General features: G+C 46.0%; 1 protein-coding gene across 1 annotated transcript in view; it reads left to right on the top strand.

Annotated features, from left to right (window-relative positions):
* Nucleotides 1–22,188, top strand: part of LOC135820830 (uncharacterized) — a 58,123-nt gene that overhangs the window by 16,496 nt on the left and 19,439 nt on the right. Inside the window, exons 7-14 of the mRNA XM_065333869.1 lie at nucleotides 1,103–1,510; nucleotides 4,996–5,036; nucleotides 5,792–5,930; nucleotides 6,187–6,224; nucleotides 7,336–7,507; nucleotides 8,426–8,808; nucleotides 9,753–9,890; nucleotides 14,072–14,521. Of these exons, the coding sequence (XP_065189941.1) occupies nucleotides 1,103–1,510; nucleotides 4,996–5,036; nucleotides 5,792–5,930; nucleotides 6,187–6,224; nucleotides 7,336–7,507; nucleotides 8,426–8,808; nucleotides 9,753–9,890; nucleotides 14,072–14,521 (1,769 nt within the window). The remainder of the gene's footprint in view (nucleotides 1–1,102; nucleotides 1,511–4,995; nucleotides 5,037–5,791; nucleotides 5,931–6,186; nucleotides 6,225–7,335; nucleotides 7,508–8,425; nucleotides 8,809–9,752; nucleotides 9,891–14,071; nucleotides 14,522–22,188) is intronic.

Raw genomic sequence — 22,188 nt, 5'->3', positions numbered from 1 at the left:
CTCCTTATAAAAGCACGGATGACCGCTATTGGCCCATATGTTGTAGTCTTTTGGACGCTGAGTCGACTGGTTTTGGTCCGAAAAGGCTGCGATGCAGCGTTCCTCCTTTATTCCCAATCGAACATGGTTGAAGAAGCGGTCACGTGCTCCTGGGTGCCCAAATCACCTGGTCACCGCGCCAGCAGGCGACAACTTTCACACCAAGGTTCAACTCGAGTTCAACTCGAGTGACAGGACTGCACCCAAAAAAGGTCAAACAGGCTAGTAAGTTGTACCCTGCAGGCACGGTGACCAGGTGACTGGTGTACACAGGAGCACGTGACCGCTTGTTCAACCATGTTCGATTGGGAATAAAGGAGGAACGCTGCATCGCAGCCTTTTCGGACCAAAACCAGTCGACTCAGCGTCCAAAAGACTACAACATATGGGCCAATCGCGGTCATCCGTGCTTTTATAAGAACGAAATGGCGCTTTTAGTGACATTTTGCATACAAATCCCCATCTAGTAGGGCGCAGTCACCCAGTTTCGGTGGAAGTGCGCGAGTTCGATTGGGATTCAAGTAGGAAGGGAGCGTCCCAGCTTTCTCGGACCAAGACCATTCGACTCAGCACCCCGAAGACTACAACGGGTGAAATTTTAATTTTTGCCTTAACTTCCCCTTTAAGTTTAACGATTTGCCAATTTTCCCACTAAGCGGGGACACAGTTTAATGGCACTGCCACCATACACCTGTCTTCTATTTCTCCAGTACAGGGGAGAAAAGGAATAACATACCGTACTTTCCGGAGTACGATCCGCATTTTGAACACTCAAAATTCACCCCAAAAAGGGGGTGTGGCTTGTACTCCAAAGATCAAATTAACAGTGAAAAATAGGGTAGATGTCTGTATTTCGTGACAAACAAATAGGGATGCAGTTTGTACTCCAGTACATTTTATACTCCGCAAAATACGGTATGTGTAACATTTCTGGAGTTTTAACGATGGATTCTTTCTTGTAAAGATGCTAGACTTTGTGCCCCGTTAGAGATTCAACTCTTACAGTATCTTCTTTTCACTGTTTGTACCTCTTTGTCAATGTGACTATTGCTGTTCTCTTTAGAAGCTGATGACGTGGCCGCAAGCAAAGCTACACCGTCCCCTCAGTCGGATAACAATGTCACTGAAATGATGGCCAGACTTCTACAAGTCCTGAAGAAAAATGAGGAGTTGGAAAAAGCACTGACGTTGAAGGAGGAAGAGGCTGAGCACCATCGTGTTGCGGCCCTGGAGACAACTCGTCTTGCCGAAGAGAAGGCTCGCCTTGCTGAGGAGAATGCCCGCCTTGCTGAACACAATCGACATCTTGCTGAACAGAAGCATGTGGCAGAGCAAGCTAGGCATGACCTCCAACAAGCTGTGAATCGGAACAAGGCCAAGCCAGGGCTGCTTGATGCCACCAGGTCAAAATCAAGGCCAAGACGCGCACGTTCGTCATCAAGACCGAGCGTTGAGCCCACCGAAAGAGAGGGTAGGTGAATACCGTATTTCCCCGTAAGTTAGTACGTACTAACTTTCGAACTTAGCAGCCACATGAGTACTAACTTTCGGGGGTGGTACTATCTTTCGGGGAGTACTTTTTTATCGGGGGTAAATGACACGCAGTGGGAAGCCTGCGCAACTCTAGTGTCCGTGCATATGATGTATGTACTGTACGGTGTCTGTACATGTAGGATGGGTACGAACTTACTATCTTTCGTGGGGGGGGGGGGGGACTGTCTTTCGGGGTGATAACCTCGGCAGTGGAAAGTGTTTTTTTTATAGGGGGGTACTAAGTCATTGGGGAGAACTAACTTACGGGGAAATACGGTAGTTAAGTGGGGAAATGAATGTACTGTATTTCCCGGGGTATAAGCCGCACCCCCCCCCCATTTTTTGCCATGAAATACAGACATCTATCCTCTTTATCACCATTAAGTTGATCATCAGAGTATAAACCACACCCTCTTTTTGGGGTGAAATTTGAGTGTTCAAAGTGCGGCAATTCGTTCGTTTGAATAGAACAAAAGTTTCAATTAACCCTTTAAGAGCCGCCCCATACTTGAATGCGTCGTAAACGACGCATTCAAATACAAAACTTCAAAAGATCGTAACTCAGTCCAATCTCGCTCAAATCCAGTGATCGAAATATCCAGGGCGAAGAGAAAACTCTCACCTGTCGGGAGAAACAATCCGCGAAGCGCTGCGAGCAACGGTTCCTGAGATAAATCACTCGTACGTTGAGCCGCGATCGCGGCAATTTCAAAAGCGCGCAGTGCGACTTTAGTATTGAGAATTTTGAAACTTTTCGTCACGCTGGTTTACTCGAATTTGCACGGCTTTCACTGTTGAGATTGTCAAGAGTACACAGCGTAAAAATTGGAACTCCACGATCGAGTGAAATGAAATATCTGGAGCGGGACGCCATTGGACGCATTTGGGGCATTTTTCATACTGTCGCTGCGATCTAGCGCTGGATAGACGGTGTGCTGGCTATCATGATTGACCTCATTCTCTTCCTCTCGCGGAGATCGTTCCAGGAAGCCCTAGATTGTGAGGATTGAGTGAGTAGAACTGAAGCTATGAACCAAGGAACACGAAAATATGCAGAATTTTGAAATTTCCTGTGGCTCTTAAAGGGTTAAAATACATAATGTACGGACTGTGCGTTATTGCCATGCACTGTACGTACCAACTGTGACCATTTGTTTTGGTCTGAAACTCAATTTCATCTCGAAGGTAAGCAGACAATGTTGAGGTCACACCTCTTTGTTGAGGTCACTGCCCTTTGTCAAACTCACAACCCTTTGTCGAGGTCACAACCCTTAGCCGAGGTCACAACCCTTTGTTGAGGTCACAACCCTTTGTCGAGGTCACAACCCTTTGTCGAGGTCACAACCCTTAGCCGAGGTCACAACCCTTTGTCGAGGTCACAACCCTTTGTCGAGGTCACAACCCTTTGTCGAGGTCACAACCCTTAGCCGAGATCACAACCCTTTGTCGAGGTCACAACCCTTAGCTGAGGTCACAACGCTTTGTCGAGGTCACACCCATTTGTCGAGGTCACAACCCTCAGCTGAGGTCAGAACCCTTTGTCGAGTTCACAACCCTTTGTCGAGGTCACAACCCTTAGCCGGGGTCACAACGCTTTGTCGAGGTCACACCCATTTGTCGAGGTCACAACCTTTTGTTGAACCCACTGCCCTTTGTCAAGGAGATACCTTTATCTCGAGATCTGACGTCTTATGGTGAGGACATTCCCATATGTCGAGGTCACATCTCCTATTTCACCCCTCGCTGAGTCTGCTCCTCTGTCGCGTGGGCACAAGGTGCACCTGTGTGACTTGTGTGACTTGTGTGTGTGTGTGTGTGTGTGTGTGTGTGTGTGTGTGCATTGGGTGATTCTCTTTGGTTGGTTTATTGTGTTTGATGGCATGCATGTTCTCTTATGAAATGATGAATGGAGCCTGCTACACTACAGTCCATTCATAAAAAAGATGATATCCTAGCTTTTGACGGGTCAAATTTTGAACTTTTTGCAATTCAGATGTTGAGCCAATAATAAATGTAAAAAGCAAAGGCGCATATGGAAACGAGTTAAGAGTAACTCTCCATCACTGTAACTAGATACAATAATACAGTCAGAAAGTGCAACAACTAGGCACAAAACTGACAGAGTGCTGAGACGTTCGACGACCTTACATCTAGCTCCAACACATCTCCGAAGTGCTAACCAACAGCGTTCCAACTCGGAAGGTTCTAAGTTAAGGTAGACCAAAGAGGGGAAGGTAAGCGCAACGAAAATGAGCACAATATTAAGTCCCACAGGAACAAAGAATGGCGACTGTTATTGGACGATGCCGAGACCAGTAAGATATTTGAGAAAGCGGTCTAAGTAAAATTCGAAGCAGCAAAGCAGCACTCCGCCCAACTTGTGCGGCTCAGAAATTTCATAGATAAACAAAGAAGGGGAAGCTTTGCCAAAACGAATTGTACAAAACTGAACGCCAAACTCTCACAGCACTCCCCATACATTACAATGTGATGGACTAGATGACTACGAAACAAGTAGTTTCACACTACGTACGTTTCGCCGTAATGTTCGTGACAGCAACAATCGACATTCCTTGTTCCAGTGGGACATCAGCTTGTACTCATTTTCATTGCGCTTACCTTCCCCTCTTGGGTCTACCTTAGACTAGAACTTTCCGAGTTGGAAGGCTGTTGGTTAGCACTTCGGAGATGTGTTGGAGCTAGGTGTCAGGTCGTCGAATGTACGGTCTCAGTACTCTGTCCGTGTTATGCCTAGTTTTTGCTGACTGTCACATGATAATATAATTACAGTGGTGGACAGTTACTCTTGAATTGTATCCATTGTATCCATACGCTCCTTTCTTTTTTAAATTGTGAGCTTTTCACAATTTCTTTGCAATCCCATGGAATGCTCTTCCAATTATGTTCATGAAATCTATTTCTCCAAAACGCAAGCCATAACAAGAATAGGATTTCGGCCAGGTTTTTCCCCAAAAACACTGAATTGGGAAAAAGCATGAAAATCCAGGCCACTTCACTCCACTTGCCATGGTACATTGTGCAGGTTCGAACACCGGTTGAGGTACCTTCTGGACCCTTTTTCAAGTTTCAAATTTCGTGGCACTGCACCGTGTACGATAAAATCACGAAAAAATCACCAAATAACTTACTTGTACGGGTGCCCACCAGAACCAGCGCTCGTCTTTTTGTGAATGGAATGTAGTTGGTGCACCCTTGCACTACCTATCTCTCGATGGAGCAGTGAAGCTGTTCCACACAATTCGCTTGGGCCTTCGTGTTTGTCGTGGAGAAGTTCGAACTCTCTGTCACTTGAAGGATATGTCCTGTTGTAGTGTCTATGACCTCATGATTGTGCCGGGGTAGTTCTATTTTCAAATGGTTTCACCCGGGCTGCCTTTTTGTTTGCTTCTTTTGCCGCTCCAGAGTCCAAGAAGAAGCTGAATGAACTGTTACTCCATGGAATGGTGAGTGCTTTGCACATCTTGTTCTTGTTTTGCATTACCACTTCAACTAGTGAATCAGCTTATTGAGTGCTCCTCCCCCCCCCCCCCCGTATCACGCATTCTGTACTTTGGTATTAATTTTATAAGGGCGGTCCGTATTCGAGCCCTGATTCAGACCGATCTTTTCGGTTTCACGGTATCTTTTCAGCTGTAATATACGTTTTGACGCCACAACTTGTGAAAGTACTCCTGTTCGAAAATGTTCTTCCGAGAAATCCTTGTGCAAACAAAATTAATTTTAATGTGTGATGCGATAGTATGGTAATTATTATTATTATAATTTATAGAAAAGAAAAGGACCAAGGAACTACAAGTTACACTATAATGTGCACTAACACCACCAGTTACTAAACAATCCGGTCATGCGATAACATTGCACGACACTGACCGTCGGTACTGACGTTCTACAACTAGAGCTGATGGCCAGTTAGTTGTAGACCGTCAGTACCGTCGGTCGGTGTCGTGCAATGTTATCGCATGAGCTGATTGTTTAGTACCTGTTGGCGTTAGTGAACATTATATCGTAACTTGTAGTTCATTGGTCCTTTTCTTTTCTATAAATTAAAATTTTGATATGGCCATCCCCACAGTCCCAAGGCCTACCATAAATGTGCCAATACAAGTAATAACATGATCACTTGGGTGATAGCAATAAGTATAATCTTATCTTTGCAAACCCCGTTCTCTTCTGTCTTTGTCTTGCTACACTCCTGAAGGGACACCCTAATCAGAGACCACTGCTGTCAGTGCCTGTCTCGACCACCACACAAGCAGAGGCAATGAGTGCCGAAGCTACTCAAACCTCGGCTGGAGTCAGGAGTTTCATTGGTAGAATCATCAAGCCTGAAGAAATTGGTAAGTTTGTAGTCTTGAGTCCCTGCTTACCGAGTGCATATGCGATGGAGTCACCACAGTTTCAATCTGGGATGATACCCCCATGGATGTTCTGTATGTACCAACAATTTCTCTCTCAGGGGCTCACTACGAAAAAAATTCTGGCACTTGCGAGGTCACCAAGAACAATCCTTTTATTCCCACATGTACATGTAATTCTACGTCTCATTGATAGCACATGATTGTGCTTGCGTGCTTTCTTCTTTCACTATTTCAGAGCATGTTACCCTCACGCCAGGCAAAGAAAGATTCAATGTAAGTACAAGGGCGATGCTGCCATGAAGTGAATCACCATTAATTTGCTATTCTCTGCGTGATTTTCGTCATATATGGAGCCAAACAATGACATGATTTCGCAGCGTATGCAGTATTTTCGATACTGCACGGGGAAACCCCGTTTGTCCTGCGCAGTATTGCTATACTGCATTGAATTTGACCTTTGAACTGACCCTCCTTTTTACCCAAATACGTCAGGTACACTGTGATAGTCAACTTCTAGAGATGTATATAGAGGGGTCAAGTATAGTGGTCACATGGGACATGGTAAAAAAATAATGAAATATTTTGCTTGCACGAAGGCAGTACCGGATGATATCTCTTTTTAAAGCGGGGTTCACTCGAGCTTTTTTTGCCATGCGATGCACGATCGACGCGATCCACAACACCACAGCGCCATGCAAACCGGCAAAATACCATTCACAGACGAAGTCACCGATGTGACGTCGCCTGTTGCTGATATGTCTCAAGCTCATTGCAGGTTGGTACGTCACCATGGCATCCGCGTGGCTAAGTACAGCTTTTTACAAATCTGCAAGCAACTCTTGAACCGTCGGTACAACTTTGGTGCAAAGAAGGTCCAAATCGCACATCGCATCGCAGGTGGCAGTGCGGAAGTGGAGCTACGTTCGACTTCTGTAATCATCCATTTGCGACATTTGCGTGAGCTGAGCGACGGATGCGATTTGGGGATTTCCCGGTTTCGCGGCCGTCGCATCCCATCGCAAAAATGCTTCTGTGAATCCCGCTTTGACCGTCGCGGCCTGCGCAGCTATGGGGCCGAACTGCGCACGTGCCTAGGCGATACTTTCATACATGCATTTAGCATTCCTAGCGGCATATACCAAGAATGATATAGTGTCTTTGCAGTACGTGGATAGGTTTTCTATGGGACCAGCACTTAATTGGCCTTTATCTGGCAGCCATATTTCTTTCGGTGAGTACACCCTGTACTAAAAAAAAACCTTGGTAAGGCTCTGTGTGGGCTGTGGCGGCAGCAATGTCACACAGTAGTGCCCGACGCCGGAGAGCTTACGCGTGCTGCACACATCACCGTTTTCAGTGTTTTCTGCGTGTTCTTGACTTTCAGCGACAATTCCATGTGGAGGCACACTTCAACGGGTTTATCCCAGGCTGTGCGTCGCAAGGTCATACCCTTTACTTTCAACTGACGTCCACAATGCGCACTGTGAGGAGTCAAGCAGCTGAGTTTTCCAGGCACACTCACATTCTCACAGCACTAGTGCCAAGCATACCAAAGGGTAAGAACTTACTAAGAAGACACGCTGTCTCAGGCGCATAGCTCGCATGGGGCACGGGGCACGTGCACCCCCCCCCCCCCCTAAACATTTCGACCTACACGCGGGTTCAGCATGCACGTTATGACCATTAATGGCATGCACCAGCCATCATACACATACATGTTCATGATGCGGCCGTGCACCCCTTTAAAGGAGGGGGGACCAGGTACTCCCCTGCTGTCTTGCTGTGGTGGGCACTTGCTAGGTGTTCAAATTTTATCGTCCTCTATCGTATCCCAAACGACTGTTGCTATCAAACTTTCATTCGCCACCTGCACAATACCTAGTCTGAACCGTTACAGTAAAACCTGTGTTTAGCGAACCCTGTGCCAAGCGGGATCCTGTCACAACTCAACACATTTTCACGCGCCGACATATAGCCATTGAAAATTCACCGCAACACGCGGCATCATATTGACATTTGTGGAGCATAGAATACTTTCGTGTGGGCAAAGCACACCTCACTCAAGTACATGCAATGCATCCTGTACTGTCAATTGTCACTTCTGTGGACTGCATGTACTTGGTTCAGAGCGCACTTCAGCCCTATTGCAGTCAATCCTGCCAGCCAAGATGGCACTTTTGGTTAGTTATGGTCGCTGTGTGCAGGTCCAGTATGGCACTTGGTACACTAACAGTTAGGCGCTGGTCGTGCAAGGCAGGTGGTCCCTGTATCCGGTGCAGTTTCTGTGTAGAACTGCCCGTGCATGGGAAAACAGTCGTTAAAAGCAGGTGGTCGCTAAAACCAGACGTCGCTTACACCACGTTTACTGTACTTAATCATCAAATTCTTGCCTGCACTCAGGGTGAACAATTGAACTAAAGACGGCCAACGAAGAACTGGAGTGATATAAATATCTTTCATTAATTGCTCTGCAGATGGCATTGGCTGTAATGAGGAAGTGTTTGAAGTCACGCTGGTTTGCCAAATGGGTCGCAAATCATGTGCGGCCATTGGCCAAATCACGCTCACTGCGTTGGAAGAGGCAGGCTCTGGGTCAAAAAGCTCAGTTCCCACACGAGATCCGAACACTGCAACCAGTGGATCAGGTACACGTGGAAGTAGTGCACCACCAGGAGCAAGCAACGCATCATCCTGCTACGGAGCCCTGCCTGGTGGAATGCAGGCTGGAATATCTCACTGCAACATGACCATTGCTACAGGAGCTGATATCAATGTGAGCAACCATGGCGGTGCTGACAATAACGATGGGAGCAGCTCGTCAGATTGTGATCCAACATGCCATCAGTGTGTTGCCACTGTAAGTTAGTGTCTAGACTTTATTTTTGCTCTGGGGTTGCTGTTGTTGGTTTCCCAGTTTTCCTGTTCTTTTTTGGTGCATTTCTTTTTAGCGAGATTCACAGAAGCTTTTTTGCGATGCGACACGCGATGCGACGGGATCTGCGATGGACGCGTGCGATGCAATTTCGCGAAATACCATTCACAGAAAAAGTCGGCGATGCGACAAAGTCTTGCTGATTTGGGTATGTCACCATGATATTCGCGCGGTTTGGTACAACTTGTACAAATTTATAGGCAATTTTGAACCTTTGTACAACTTTGCTGTAGAAAAGGTCAAAATCTAACGCCAAATCGCTTGTCGCATCGCAAAGGTTGAGCGAAGCTTAAGTTCTGCGATGGCCCAGTTGCGGCAGGTACGTGGGGTGCGAGATGGCTGCGATTTGGGGATTTCCCGGTTTCGCGGCAGTCGCATCGCGCGTCGCATCGCAAAAAAAGCTTCTGTGAACCCCGCTTTACTCTGCTCAAATCGGTAATGCGGATTTGGAGACGTGCATGCTGCAGGTTTGAGTTGTGAGGCCACTGCGACTGAGCTCAGCCTGTGACAACTGTGACGCCTTGTGCCTCAACTGCTGGAGCAATTAAAAAAAGGTTTCGAGGTGAAGTCGTGCCTGGGGAGCGAGAAATACTCCGACTAAGATCCTTTTTGCAATGTCTAAATGTAGTTAGGAACTTAGAACTGCAGGTGTGATGCTATACATTTCTGTGCGTGTGTGTGTGCGTGCGTGCGTGCGTGTGGGCGTGCGTGCATGGGCGCGTGGGCGTGCGTGCCTGCGTGCGTGCCTGCGTGCGTGCGTGCCTGCATGCCTGCCTGCGTGCGTGCGCGCGCGTGCGCGCGCGTGCGTGTGCGTGTGTGCGTATTATAATATTCTTCATCTGCACTGGTGAATTATTATCTGTCACCAGGTTCCCTTTATGATGTCCGTCCAAGGTGGGATAACAAGTTCATCATCTTCGACTGAAACTGACCCCGATGACAACGTGTGCAGAGTAACAGGTGGAGACGCAGTCAGCCAAACTTGCGGCGTGCAAGCTTCGGCAAAGGTAGACCTATTATTATGAACATGTACCGCTTTTATAAGGAAGTTTGGTTGCTCCCACACTGGAGCTCGCGCTTTCCCGCGAGCTCCAGTGTGGGAGAAACCAAACTTCCTTATAAAAATTTTGCCTAGGTCGCTACCACTATTTTGGTAAGGGGCCGTCCGTAAATATCGATGTTTTTTTAGAGACGATATTGGTGCTTCTCTCCCTTGACCCCCTCCCCCAGAGACGCACATGTACATCTAGCTCATGGAATCAATATTTTTGGAAACTCTTGTGGAGTTCGTCCGTGTTTGTTCGCACTGCCTCTACGTCTAGGCCTTGACGGATTATGCTAATATTTTCGTGAAATTATGCTTTCCGCATTGCTGAAAAAATGGCAGAATTATGCTATTTTTATGCTAAAAGTTATCATATTATGCCGCATTATGCTCACATTATGCTGCTAATGTATATGATGGTTCTGTGCAAAATAACAGGGGGATTTTTTGTATAGGGCGTTGTAGGTCTCGACCAAATATGCTAAAAAAAAGAGCATATTCAGTGTCTGCTCTAGGATTGTAGGACAGCCAGGTACACGTGTACCTGGCGCAACCATTTCAACCGGGTCGGAGCCGGGTATACATGTACATGTACATGTACCTGGCGCTGTCTCATTTAGAAAAGAGAGGACAGGAATTAGAAAATTACGAAAGAAGAAGTATTTGACATATACAAGCCATGTAGTCAGTCCTTTCAAAGTTCGAAAGTGTAAAGTACCAACCGGGTCACAGGTGACCCGGTACTATATTTTCAACCGGGTCCAAGCGCCGCCCAACCGGGTGGATTACCCGGCTCACCCGGCGCTGGAGCAGACACTGATATTATGCTCGTCGCATATCAGATAAAACGTCCATAATATGCCAAAGGCTTAGCAAGATATGCAAAAAGATATGCCAAAATATGCCAAAATATGCTCGACATAAACAGAAAGTGTAGATCATTTCAGTAAAATTACAACCCGGCTATCATGCTTATGGTGCAAATCAAAACACTTGCCGTATGGCTGGGGTGTGTCCCCAGCAACCGTAGCGATAGTGTTCATCCATGGGGAAATGTAGCAAACGCCTCAACCATTCCAAATTCATCCATAAAGGCATTTCTGAACGAATTCTGTCCATAATATAAACGTTTTGTCCTCATTTTCTTCAGAATATTTGAATTATATGCTGGCTCCATTCCAATATTCCCTTTGTCGCTCAATATGCCATACATGAACTGTCTCACAAAATATGCGGAAATATGCGCAAGCATATTTGGTCGAGGCCTAGGGCGTTGTACTGTAGTTAGGCCTTGACGGATTATGCTAGCATAATTTTTCGCATAATTCCTACCAAAATCGAATAATCGCAGAATTCGAGGCAAATTGCATACGAGTCGCATAAAATTGTAATAATCCGCCTGTTCGCATCAAATTCCATACAGTTGTACATGCTGTACAAGTACAAGTAGATGCACCAGGAAGTCGTAGGTTTACGACTCCCTTGATAACATGTCCAGTCCACTACAATCAGTGATGGTCGTAGCTAGGTGGGACGGTGCGTTGACCCCGTTGTCACTTGTGCTACTACAGTACAACGCCCTCTACAAAACAATTCTCTTCTTATTTTGCACAGAACCATTATGCATTAGCAGCATACATGTGTGTGAGCATAATGCTAATATGATAACTTTTAGCATAAAAATAGCATAAGGCCAAACTAAAGAAGGTGTGTGGTTCGACTAACATGGACATTTTTTTTACGGGCGGGCGGGCGGATTTTTTTTTTTTTAATATATTTTTTTAGTACATGTAAATACACTGTATACCTGGTATACGCGTATCGAGTAGACTCTACTACCAGCACAAGGCAGCAGTCGTACCACTCACTGCACTGCACTGCAGTACACCTACAAGTCAAGTCCAAAAGGAGGCGCCTGCGTCCGCAGAGTCGCAGACTCACGCCGCACAGCACGTAGACGTGGACGTGTTCAGTCCACGTACGTCAGTCACACGACAGCCCGCCGAAAAAAAGTTACGGTCGGGCTGAAATTGTACGGTCGGTCGGGTGAGTCGAACCACACACCTTCTTTAGTTTGGCCTAATTCTGCAATTTTTCAGCAATGCGAAAAGCATAATTTCACGAAAATATTAGCATAATCTGTCAAGGCCTAACTGTAGTAGCAAAAGTTCAACGGGGTCAACGCGCCGTCCAAACTACAATTGTAGCTACGACCGTCACTGATTGTAGTGGACTGGACATGTTATCAAGGGAGTCGTAAACCTACGACTTCCTGGTGCATCTACTTGTACTTGTACTTGTAGAACATGTACAACTGTATGGAATTTGATGCGAACAGGCGGATTATTCCAATTTATCACATGGCACGTGATTGTTGCCCGTACTCCAGCGAATCAGCACCTTTCGCGCCGCGGGCAATAATATGCGATATTGCCCGCAAAAAAATAGTTTATTTGCCCGCAAAAAAATAGTTTATTTCAGTGATCGCGTGACTACTCTGTAGACTGTACGACTCTACGACGAGTCGCAGTGTAGCATTGAGACGAAGATGGAATTCTTTTTGGAGATGGACATCCATATCCCGGCAATGGACATGGCCTCGGACGTCTGCCGCGTGGTGCTTGCAGGGATCATTTGTTCAGTCATGTTGGCAGCCTGACCGTCGGTAAGCTTGTGGATAAGATTCAGTTCTGCTCGAAGTGGTACTGTGATCACAAACAATTATTTGAAATAACACAAATTCAACTCAGCGTCGTGCGTTTTCATATCCTCGCAAAGTCACTGCCTGTGTGTGGTCTTCATGTGCCACGCAAAACTCTTACCAGGCTCATCTGTCCTCTGCCTTCACCTTTGCTTGAACAACAAACACAACAATTCAGGAATGTTTTGCAATGAAAAATACAGCTATCTGGAGCTGAAAAAAGAAGAAAAATTGTCCTCAGAATTACACACCAGGGAGTCGTCAAATACTTGCACTTGTTGCAGTACTGTATTTGACAACTTCCTGATACACATGTAAACATGAAGAAACTCTTTGTGGTAGCACTCTTAATTTTTCAACTGAAATTATGATTCTGCTGTATTTTATTGTCGTTGCCATGTCTATTGCTATGACGATGCGGTGCCGGCACTTTTTTTTCTGTCTCCGTCTTTCAGTACTGTATACTCTCTGATGGCCTGTAGCAGACTTTTTGTTAGGGTGTAGGAGAAATATCTTCATTTTTCCTGTTTTTGATAATGATAGCACATCAATATACATTGTGGTCATAATGTGTTTGCATTTGGGCTAATTGCAACCATGCGATAACATATACTTATGCGATTCGTATGCAATTTGCCTCGAATTATGCGATTATTCGATTTTGGTAGGAATTATGCGAAAAATTATGCTAGCATAATCCGTCAAGGCCTATGTACGTCTTGAAAAAGGTCTCCTGCAGGCATCGTTCGGCCGATTTCCACAATCAATAGCTCATTCTTTTGCTCTTGAAATTCGCCATGGGCGTACAGCTTCCAATTTTTGATTTTGTTCTTGTGTCGCGAGTTTTAGCTCCGCGAACGGAAGCTGGTTTCACATTTCTTGTATAGCCATTTAGACGTCCGCGTGCAGGGATCGGCGAAACTTCAGATATTTACATCGATATTTTTCTGATGCTCGAAAAGACGCACATGGCTCAAACCCCCCCCCCCAGACGCACCAATATCGTCTCTAAAAAAACATCAATATTTACGGACGGCCCCTAATGTACCGCATTTCCCCAATTATAAGTTGTATTCTGTTATACATCGCACCCCCATTTCCAGGCCTTTGTCGTGTCATTTCTGTGTGTTTGTCCAAGTACCGAGTCCACTTAATGGTGTACTCCACTCTGTGAAATTGGCTTGTCACGGTTGGATAACGGCGAGGCGGATATTCATGAGAACTGCTATTATTTTATTGGCTATAACTAGCAGTAAAGTCTGTCTTGAAAATGGAAGGATTCGTTCATATAAGGAAAATGAGACCCGGTCTAAGTAACTGTTTTAAGTGGTTGCAAGGTTGTATTTGGAGAACACCCAGTATTTACAGTACACGTCTGTTCATATTCTCATAATTATTATCTGTTTCTGGCAACTTTTTTTACTCTCTTGCACCCTGTCCAGGAGCTAACGCAGCACTGCATTCCAGACAACTACAAAGTGCTTGGCACGGTTGAGCAGATCACACACCTCTTCCAAGCACTGATCAATGAGGAAGATTGCACAGTTGCGGTCAGCAAAAGGGATGATGCAAAGGAGGAGTCAACCTTGCAGAACGCAAGCCGACTGGAGGATTCTACCCAATCCACTTCCTCCACTGCAAGCCAGTCCATTCTGGTTGTGTGTTCTCAATCCCTCTGCACTACAAGCAATTTGGAGTACTGTTACCTGCCGGTTTCTAGAACGAAATCATCCCTGGATGATATCACTTCCAACCAGGACCACTCAGAGCAGCCGGACGATGAGAACAGGCGACGTGCAGGTGAAGGCAGCACTGCAGCTAGCTACAACCCATTTCAGCCTAGTGACCAAGGCCCAGGATACCCCATCATAGGCGTGCTTTCCATTGGCTTGGTAAGTGCGCAATTGACAATGCCTTCACATTTGTGTGCTTGTTTGTCCCGGGCACGAGGGAAGTATCAGAGCCGGTACTGCGCGAGTGCGAGGGCATCACTATGCGTATCCCATGTGACTGTTCTATTGAAATTATATTTTCAAGGATTCTCCAGGGGCAAACGGATGCCTATGAAAGGGAGTCTCCTGGGGAAAGGAAGTGAAGGTGGCTCTCATGAGAGAGGGAAGAAGGGACATGACATGGTGAAAAAATAAAAATAATACTAACAGGAACAGCAGAAGCTACTTGCAAAATTTGGTATATCTTGCACAGAATACTTGTGGTGCAGATAGTGTCCATACAAACATCTCGACAAATTTCTGCCTGCAGAACAGTCTGGTTTCAGACAGAAGGATGGTACCGAACTTCAACTCGGACGACTTGTGCACGACATCACGCGCGACCTTGACAACCATCAACACGTCTATGCTTGCTTTTTCGATCTTTCGAAAGCCTTCGATCGCATGTGGCATCCCGGCTTACTAAAGAAACTGGAGCACTATGGTGGGAGAGGCCAGGCTCTCCAGTAGCACACCAACTACCTTACTGATCGCTGGCAGCATGTTCGTATCGGCAACAGAGAGGTTCTGCTACACGGAACTACGTACCAAACTCCGTGTCAACTGCAGTGCAGTTTGACACGGATTTTTCGTACGTTGCACCGGTTCTGCTGTACGTAGCATGCTCGAAGCATGCACGAACACCCCGCCACATGGACTCTGTACGCTCACTTTTCACACGGAGTCCAGTCCGTGTGAAGCGCGCCTCACACGGAAAACGGTATGAAAAAATCCGTATCAAACTAAATCCCGTACCGCGGCGAAGTTTCCATACGTACTTTGGCACGTTTTACCGTGTGGCAGAACCTCACTAATGCCACCTCACCCTGGCTTTCAATTCCGGGGGGAGTACCGCACGGTTCAGTCCTCGGGCCCTTGCTATTTCTAGCCTACACAATTGACCTGCCATCAGCATGCGCAACTCCGAACTCGAGATGCAGCCTTTTTGCTGACGACACCACTGTTGTTGCCTCACACCCGTCATCCGTTGAGTCTGAAGCTCACCTCCAGGTCGCCGTGAGTCGAGCTGGAAACTGGCTCTCCAAGTGCCACTTACTTGTTAATCCAACTAAAACCGTCGTCATCGCGTTTGGCAGCTACAGGCCTCTGAACGTCAAACTGCTTGGCACTAACCTGCACCAAGTCACAGAACACCGACAGCTCGTCATCATCATACGGCACAGCATGCAATGGGATCAACATATCGAGTACGTTCAAACCAAGGCCCCCAAAGTAACTCACCTCCTGTCTAGAAAAAGGGGCAATCTAAACCCCAAAGCACTGCTGCTTATATACACTGTATACAACCACTCCATCCTGGAATATGGAAGCCTTGCTCTCTCCGCACTTACGTTTCATCAGTCGGATGCCCTGTAATAAAACTATGCCTCCGTCTCCCAATCTTCAAGCCATGCCACCACTCCTCCCTGTTGCATCATGTCAGTCTGCCAGCACTGAAATCATGAAAACAAGTGAAACAGCTCGTACTAGCTCATTCCATGCACCAATATTACGCCCCACCTCATATACAAACAACCACTGCGCACTTCCCCATACACAGTACCAGAGAGTTGAGGCACCTCAGAGCTTTTTTCACTGCCCGTTGCTGGCACCACTCGCTATTCCTCCTCTCCACTTCTTTGCTCAATGAATCTGTTCAATAGTCTACCCCGAGATATAAGATCCATTCAGAACCCTTCCTTATTTAAGAAGCAACTCTCTGCTCTCATCGAATCTACCATATATGCTCTTGCTCTAATCTCCAGTGCAGCCCCAACTAGGTCGAATGTGCTGATTCCTATTCTGTACACTCCTTATCTAGCGATCAACTCTTGAACTATCAGTATTACCATATTTTCAACTGATGTTACCTCATAGCCTCATAGAATCACCATTATTAATTGCATCTCTCTAATAATAATGATCAGTATTCGCATGCAACAACGCAAATCCACACAATTCAGTAGACACTTCCTTTCTATCAAATGTTTTCTTTCCCTTCTCTTCAGGATAGTACAGGGAATGTTTTAAATTTGAAAAAACACATAACTACATGTATTATAGAGATATAAAAGAGAAAAGGACATATGGATACGAGTTAAGAGTAACTCTCCATCACTGTAACATGATACTATATACAGTCAGAAAGTGCAATAACTAGGCACAAAACTGACAAAGTACTGAGACATTCGACGTCCTGACACCTAACTTCAACACATCTCCGTAGCGCTAACCGACAGCCTTCCAACTTGGAAGGTTCAAGGTTATGGAAAGACCAAAGAGGGGAAGGCAAGCGCAACGAAAACGAGCAAAAGCCACAGTCCCAACGGAACAAAGAATGTCGATTGTTACTGGACGATGACGAGACCAGTACGATATTTGACAAAGCGGTCTAACTACAATTCGAAGCAGCAAAGCAGCACACCACCCAACTTGGGTGGGTCATAAATATCAAAGATAAGTAAAGAAAGGGAAGCTTTGCGAAAACGAATTGTACAAGCCGAAAGCCAAACTCCTACAGTACTCCTCATGCATGACATTGTGATGGACTAGTTGACTACAAAACAAGTTGTTTCACACGACGTACGTTTCGCCGTATGGTACGTTTCGCCGTATCGCCGTACTTGTTTTGTAGTCAACTAGTCCATCACAATGTCATGCATGAGGAGTACTGTAGGAGTTTGGCTTTCGGCTTGTACAATTCGTTTTCGCAAAGCTTCCCTTTCTTTACTTATCTTTGATATTTATGACCCACCCAAGTTGGGTGGTGTGCTGCTTTGCTGCTTCGAATTGTAGTTAGACCGCTTTGTCAAATATCGTACTGGTCTCGTCATCGTCCAGTAACAATCGACATTCTTTGTTCCGTTGGGACTGTGGCTTTTGCTCGTTTTCGTTGCGCTTGCCTTCCCCTCTTTGGTCTTTCCATAACCTTGAACCTTCCAAGTTGGAAGGCTGTCGGTTAGCGCTACGGAGATGTGTTGAAGTTAGGTGTCAGGACGTCGAATGTCTCAGTACTCTGTCAGTTTTGTGCCTAGTTATTGCACTTTCTGACTGTATATAGTATCATGTTACAGTGATGGAGAGTTACTCTTAACTCGTATCCATATGTCCTTTTCTCTTTTACATTTATTTATGGCTCAACATCCGAGTTTCAAATTATAGAGATACTTTTTCTTTCTTTATCTATATAGTTATGTGTTTGTTTTTTTTCAAATTTATAACATTCCCTGTACTACTGTAAAACCGGAAAGTCTAACGACCAAAAAGTTTAACGTATTTGTATTTTTGGCATGATAACGTTCAGAAAGTTTAACGATGGCTAGCTGGCGACCCATCTGCATGTGCATCTTTACACAGACATCTAGAGATAACGTTTTTTTTTCAATTAACGAAAAATAATTGTTCGTTAAAACGTTAGACTTTGTGACTCGTTAGACTTTCCAATTTTACAGTATCCTGAAGAGAAGGGAAAGAAAACATTTGATAGAAAGGAAGTGTCTACTGAATTGTGTGGATTTGAGTCGTTGCATGCGAATACTGATTACGAAACTGTTTTTTCACCGCCTCCAAACCAGTACCGCTTGAATAATAATAATGATAAATTTACAGAGACGCTCCATTTCCAGCGTGACAAACCCCTCATGAACACCATAGGTATAGAGCAGGGAGCGATGCCGAGTGGAAAGTTCGATGGACTTCTTGTGTGCCCTCGATGGCAGTCGTGAGTCAGTCAAGTGTCAGGTCAGGTCGGCGGGAAAAGTGTCAACTCTGGTGTGGGGAGCAACCAACTTCCTTAGAAAGAAACATGTAGCAAAATATGAGCCACACACTACATGTACTAAACACAGTTAATTGTATAGCCGGTGGTATCGTGGATTGAAAGTTCTAGAAGCAGTCTACATTCGCATTCGTGCTCCCAATCTTTGTAAACATAAAAGAAAATGTCATCACGCTTACACTCTTCCAGTAAATTCGCACTCACTCACCCTTGCACATGCATGTACATTCTCACACTGCACTTGCTGTATTTCCTATCATTTCTCATTTGTACAGTTTTTATTACCAGTGCAATTTTCCGAAGTTTGTGCTATTTTTCTTACAATTCTTGTATCCTGTTGGTTTGCACACTGGAGATGTGTTTTAACCCTTTACCAGCCGTACATAGGGCGAATGCGTCGAATTCGACGCATTCGTTTTTCGCTCTGTAAATCATGGTCTTTTACCGCACCGCGCTCGGGAAAATCCCAAACTACTGCTGAAAACCTAAGAAATCACCTACCATCGAGAAAACCGTGTGCTGCACATCATTTTTTTTCGAGAAAATCACGATTGGATGCGCACCTTCATAATAGGCGTTTCACACTCACGTCTTTATTCGCGTCTTCGTCTTCGTTGCCTAGGCGATCCCGGGGAATCCCCAAAACGTGAGCTGAAGACTTCAAAACGCAGACGCGGCCCTATGGGCAGAGTCTTCGGCCACGTCTTCGTCTTTTTTGTCGTCTATTCTTCACCTACAAAAGCGAAATAATGATGACCACAAAACTAAAACTGAGAACTGTTTGGTCTTCCTCAAGGCTGGCTGGTACATGGTGTGGAAACTACAGAACTGCCCAAGATTTTTTTATTTTGAATATACTCGCATGCCGTTATTTTTTTTGCCCGTGGACTGCTAAAAATGTTGCTGATTGTTGGCAAAACGATGTGTTCGATGTGTGTGTGAATCGACTTGTGCAGAAAGTCGACGTTTTGGCTGAAAACGACGTCACAGAAAGACGCGAGTGTGAAACGGCTATAAAAGCGCATCGTGCGCGTACTTTGGCACTTTTTGCAAAATACTGAAAATTTGAAGAAGAAGCTATCATGGCCAGGCGCCTGGACGCGCAGTCTGCTGTCGATTTATTGTTTACGCTTCCATCTGAAGATGACAGCTGCTCTTCCAGTGAGTCTGCTGCTGATTCCAGTGGCCCTGAGAGCGGGAATAGCTCGGACAAGCAAGCTGAACTTGAATCTGAAGACTTCAATTTTGAATTTTTTCAACCAGATGATGATGGCAATCGAGGCGAGTCTGCGAGTGCTCTGGAGGAAAGCAGTGGAACGGATGATGGCGATGAGGACTATGGTGTGGCCCATGGACAAGGAGCAGCGGCAGCAAGAGGATGAGGACGAGGACGTGCTGCCAGATTCCACCCATACACACGTGGTGCTTCACGTGGAACACGAAGAAATAGAGGAGCCACATGAGCTCCGCGTGGTCGTGGACGTGGACGAGGTGCAGGCGCTGCTGTGAACATGGCTGAGTGGGATAGAACTGATCCAGCTCGCCAACCTGCTGAGTTCTTGCCATCCCGAACCAAGGGACTACATCTACCTGAAAATGTTGAACCTGAGAACGAGTTAGATTTTGTTCAATTTATTTTTCTCCGAAGATGTGATGGATTCTCTGGTGAACTTTACTAATCAGTATGCATGGCAGCACATTCTGTCCAAGCCATCATACGCACAGGACGATGGCAGTTAGCAGGAAACCAGCACTGACGAACCACGCCGTTTCTTAGCTCTACTACTCTACTTCGGTATACTACGCTTACCTGATGTAGAGAAGTATTGGAGTACGCGCACACTATATGATGGCCTGTGGGCACGTGAAATGCCCACCCGTCTGCGATTTCGTTCCATCCGTGCGTTCTTTCAATGTCCCATTCGGCCGACCTGGATGATCGACTGCAAAAAGTCCGTTACCTTCACGATGTCTTCCGTGCTAAATCCATGCAGTTTTGGCAGCCCGGCCAACAGGAGTCGCACGATGAGAGAATGATATGATTTAAGGGTCGCCAGGGCATGAAGGTGTATGTGAAAAATAAACCAGTCAAATGGGGATTCAAATCTTACACACTCTGCGACTCCAACACAGCCTACAACTGCAATTTCGAGATGCACACCGGTGGTGCAATGGATGTCAGTCAACATAGCCTTACGCACGACCTCGTCATGCGACTCATGACTCCGTACCTGAAGCAAGGCTATCAGCTTTTGACCGCCAACTACTATACGTCCCACAGCCTTGCTCAAGCACTGAAGGCCAATGCCTCTGAGCTAGTCGGAACAGTGCGCAGTAACTGACGTGGACTTCCTGATCGCCTGAAAAGCACGAAACAGTTCGAGAAAAAAGGACCGTCGGGAGACATGCGCTGTGAGCGTGACGGCGACATCGTTTATGTGCAGTGGTTGGACAAAAGAGTTGTAACTGTGCTGTCCACCATGCACTCTGCCACTGAGTACAGAGAGAAAACAAGAAAAGAAGAGTCAACGGAGAGTTACAGGACGTGACATGTCGCAAGCCGGTTGCCATCGAACATTACAACGCAAACATGGGAGGAGTTGATATAATTATTTGATCAACTGGCTAGTAGCTACCGTATTCTCCGCAGATCAAAGAAGTTCAACAAAGTGATATTCTATGAGCTCCTCAAGATAGCCACCATCAATGCCTATAAACTGTTTGCTGCTTGGAGAGAAGCCAATCCAGGTGCAATCAAGAGGCCCGTGCGCTATTCGCAATATGAGTTTCGAGAGCAGCTGGTTAGTCAACTCGTCAATCTTCCAATGCATTCAGTACCACCAGCTCTGGAGCGTGCTATACCAGCACCAGCAGCTGACTACAGACAAGTGCACTCTGTACACATTCCAGACTGTGCTGGTGAGTCTGGAAGAGCCAACTGTGTTGTCTGCTGGAAGCAGGATCGCAAGAGAAGCAAGACTGCTTTCTTCTGCTCTAACTGCACAAACAAAGAAGGTCATCCGGTGCACCCGTGCATTGGAAAAGGCAATAAGTGCTTCATGGTGTGGAAAAAACAGTAGTATAAAAGAAGGAAGTAAAGCACGATACCTAGTGCAGTGCTGCCAAACCGTCCGATTTTTCGGACAGTGTCCGATTTTTGAAGGCTCTTCCGAAAACCGGTCCGAAAAGGAAAACGTCCGAAAAGCAGCCAAAATGTTGGAGATCATTACTTTTCTATGCAGAAGTCCTGTACTTTCACTTTTCAGCGCAACTGAAGGCACAAATCATCTGACAGCACAGGAGTTGTCCGGAAAACCATCACGCAGCCGATGGGGCTACGAAAACTCCCAGAGACACACACAGAAAGAAAGAAACACGGACTGACGCAAACATCTCAGCAATACCAGGAGCCAAAATTCAGACAAAAAAACACAAGAAGGAACGGCAGAACAGCAACGTTGAACACGCCTACGGATACAGGGGCAGTCTATCCATGAGGACACCAGATAGCACACAAACAAACCGGTCACCAATACGCAAACAAAATTTAACATGGAAAAACCACAGGGCGCTACCCTGAATAACCACAGGCCTCTAACCTGAAAAACGCACAGGCCTCGAACCTGAAAAAACCCACAGGGATTGAACCTGAATATCACGCGTGAAACACATCCGCTCACGAAACACAAAAAAAACACCGTCCTGAACCCTACTGGGACGCACAAAGGCCAGCCAGCAAAACACGGAAACCGAACACCCGCAAGGCGAACCGATACAAATAAGCGCTGGA

The sequence above is a fragment of the Sycon ciliatum genome, chromosome 7 (genome assembly GCF_964019385.1).
Source record: "Sycon ciliatum chromosome 7, ocSycCili1.1, whole genome shotgun sequence".
NCBI lineage: Eukaryota > Metazoa > Porifera > Calcarea > Leucosolenida > Sycettidae > Sycon > Sycon ciliatum.
Note: the sequence above shows the minus strand (reverse complement) of the source record. Positions and strands in the feature narration are given on the sequence as shown.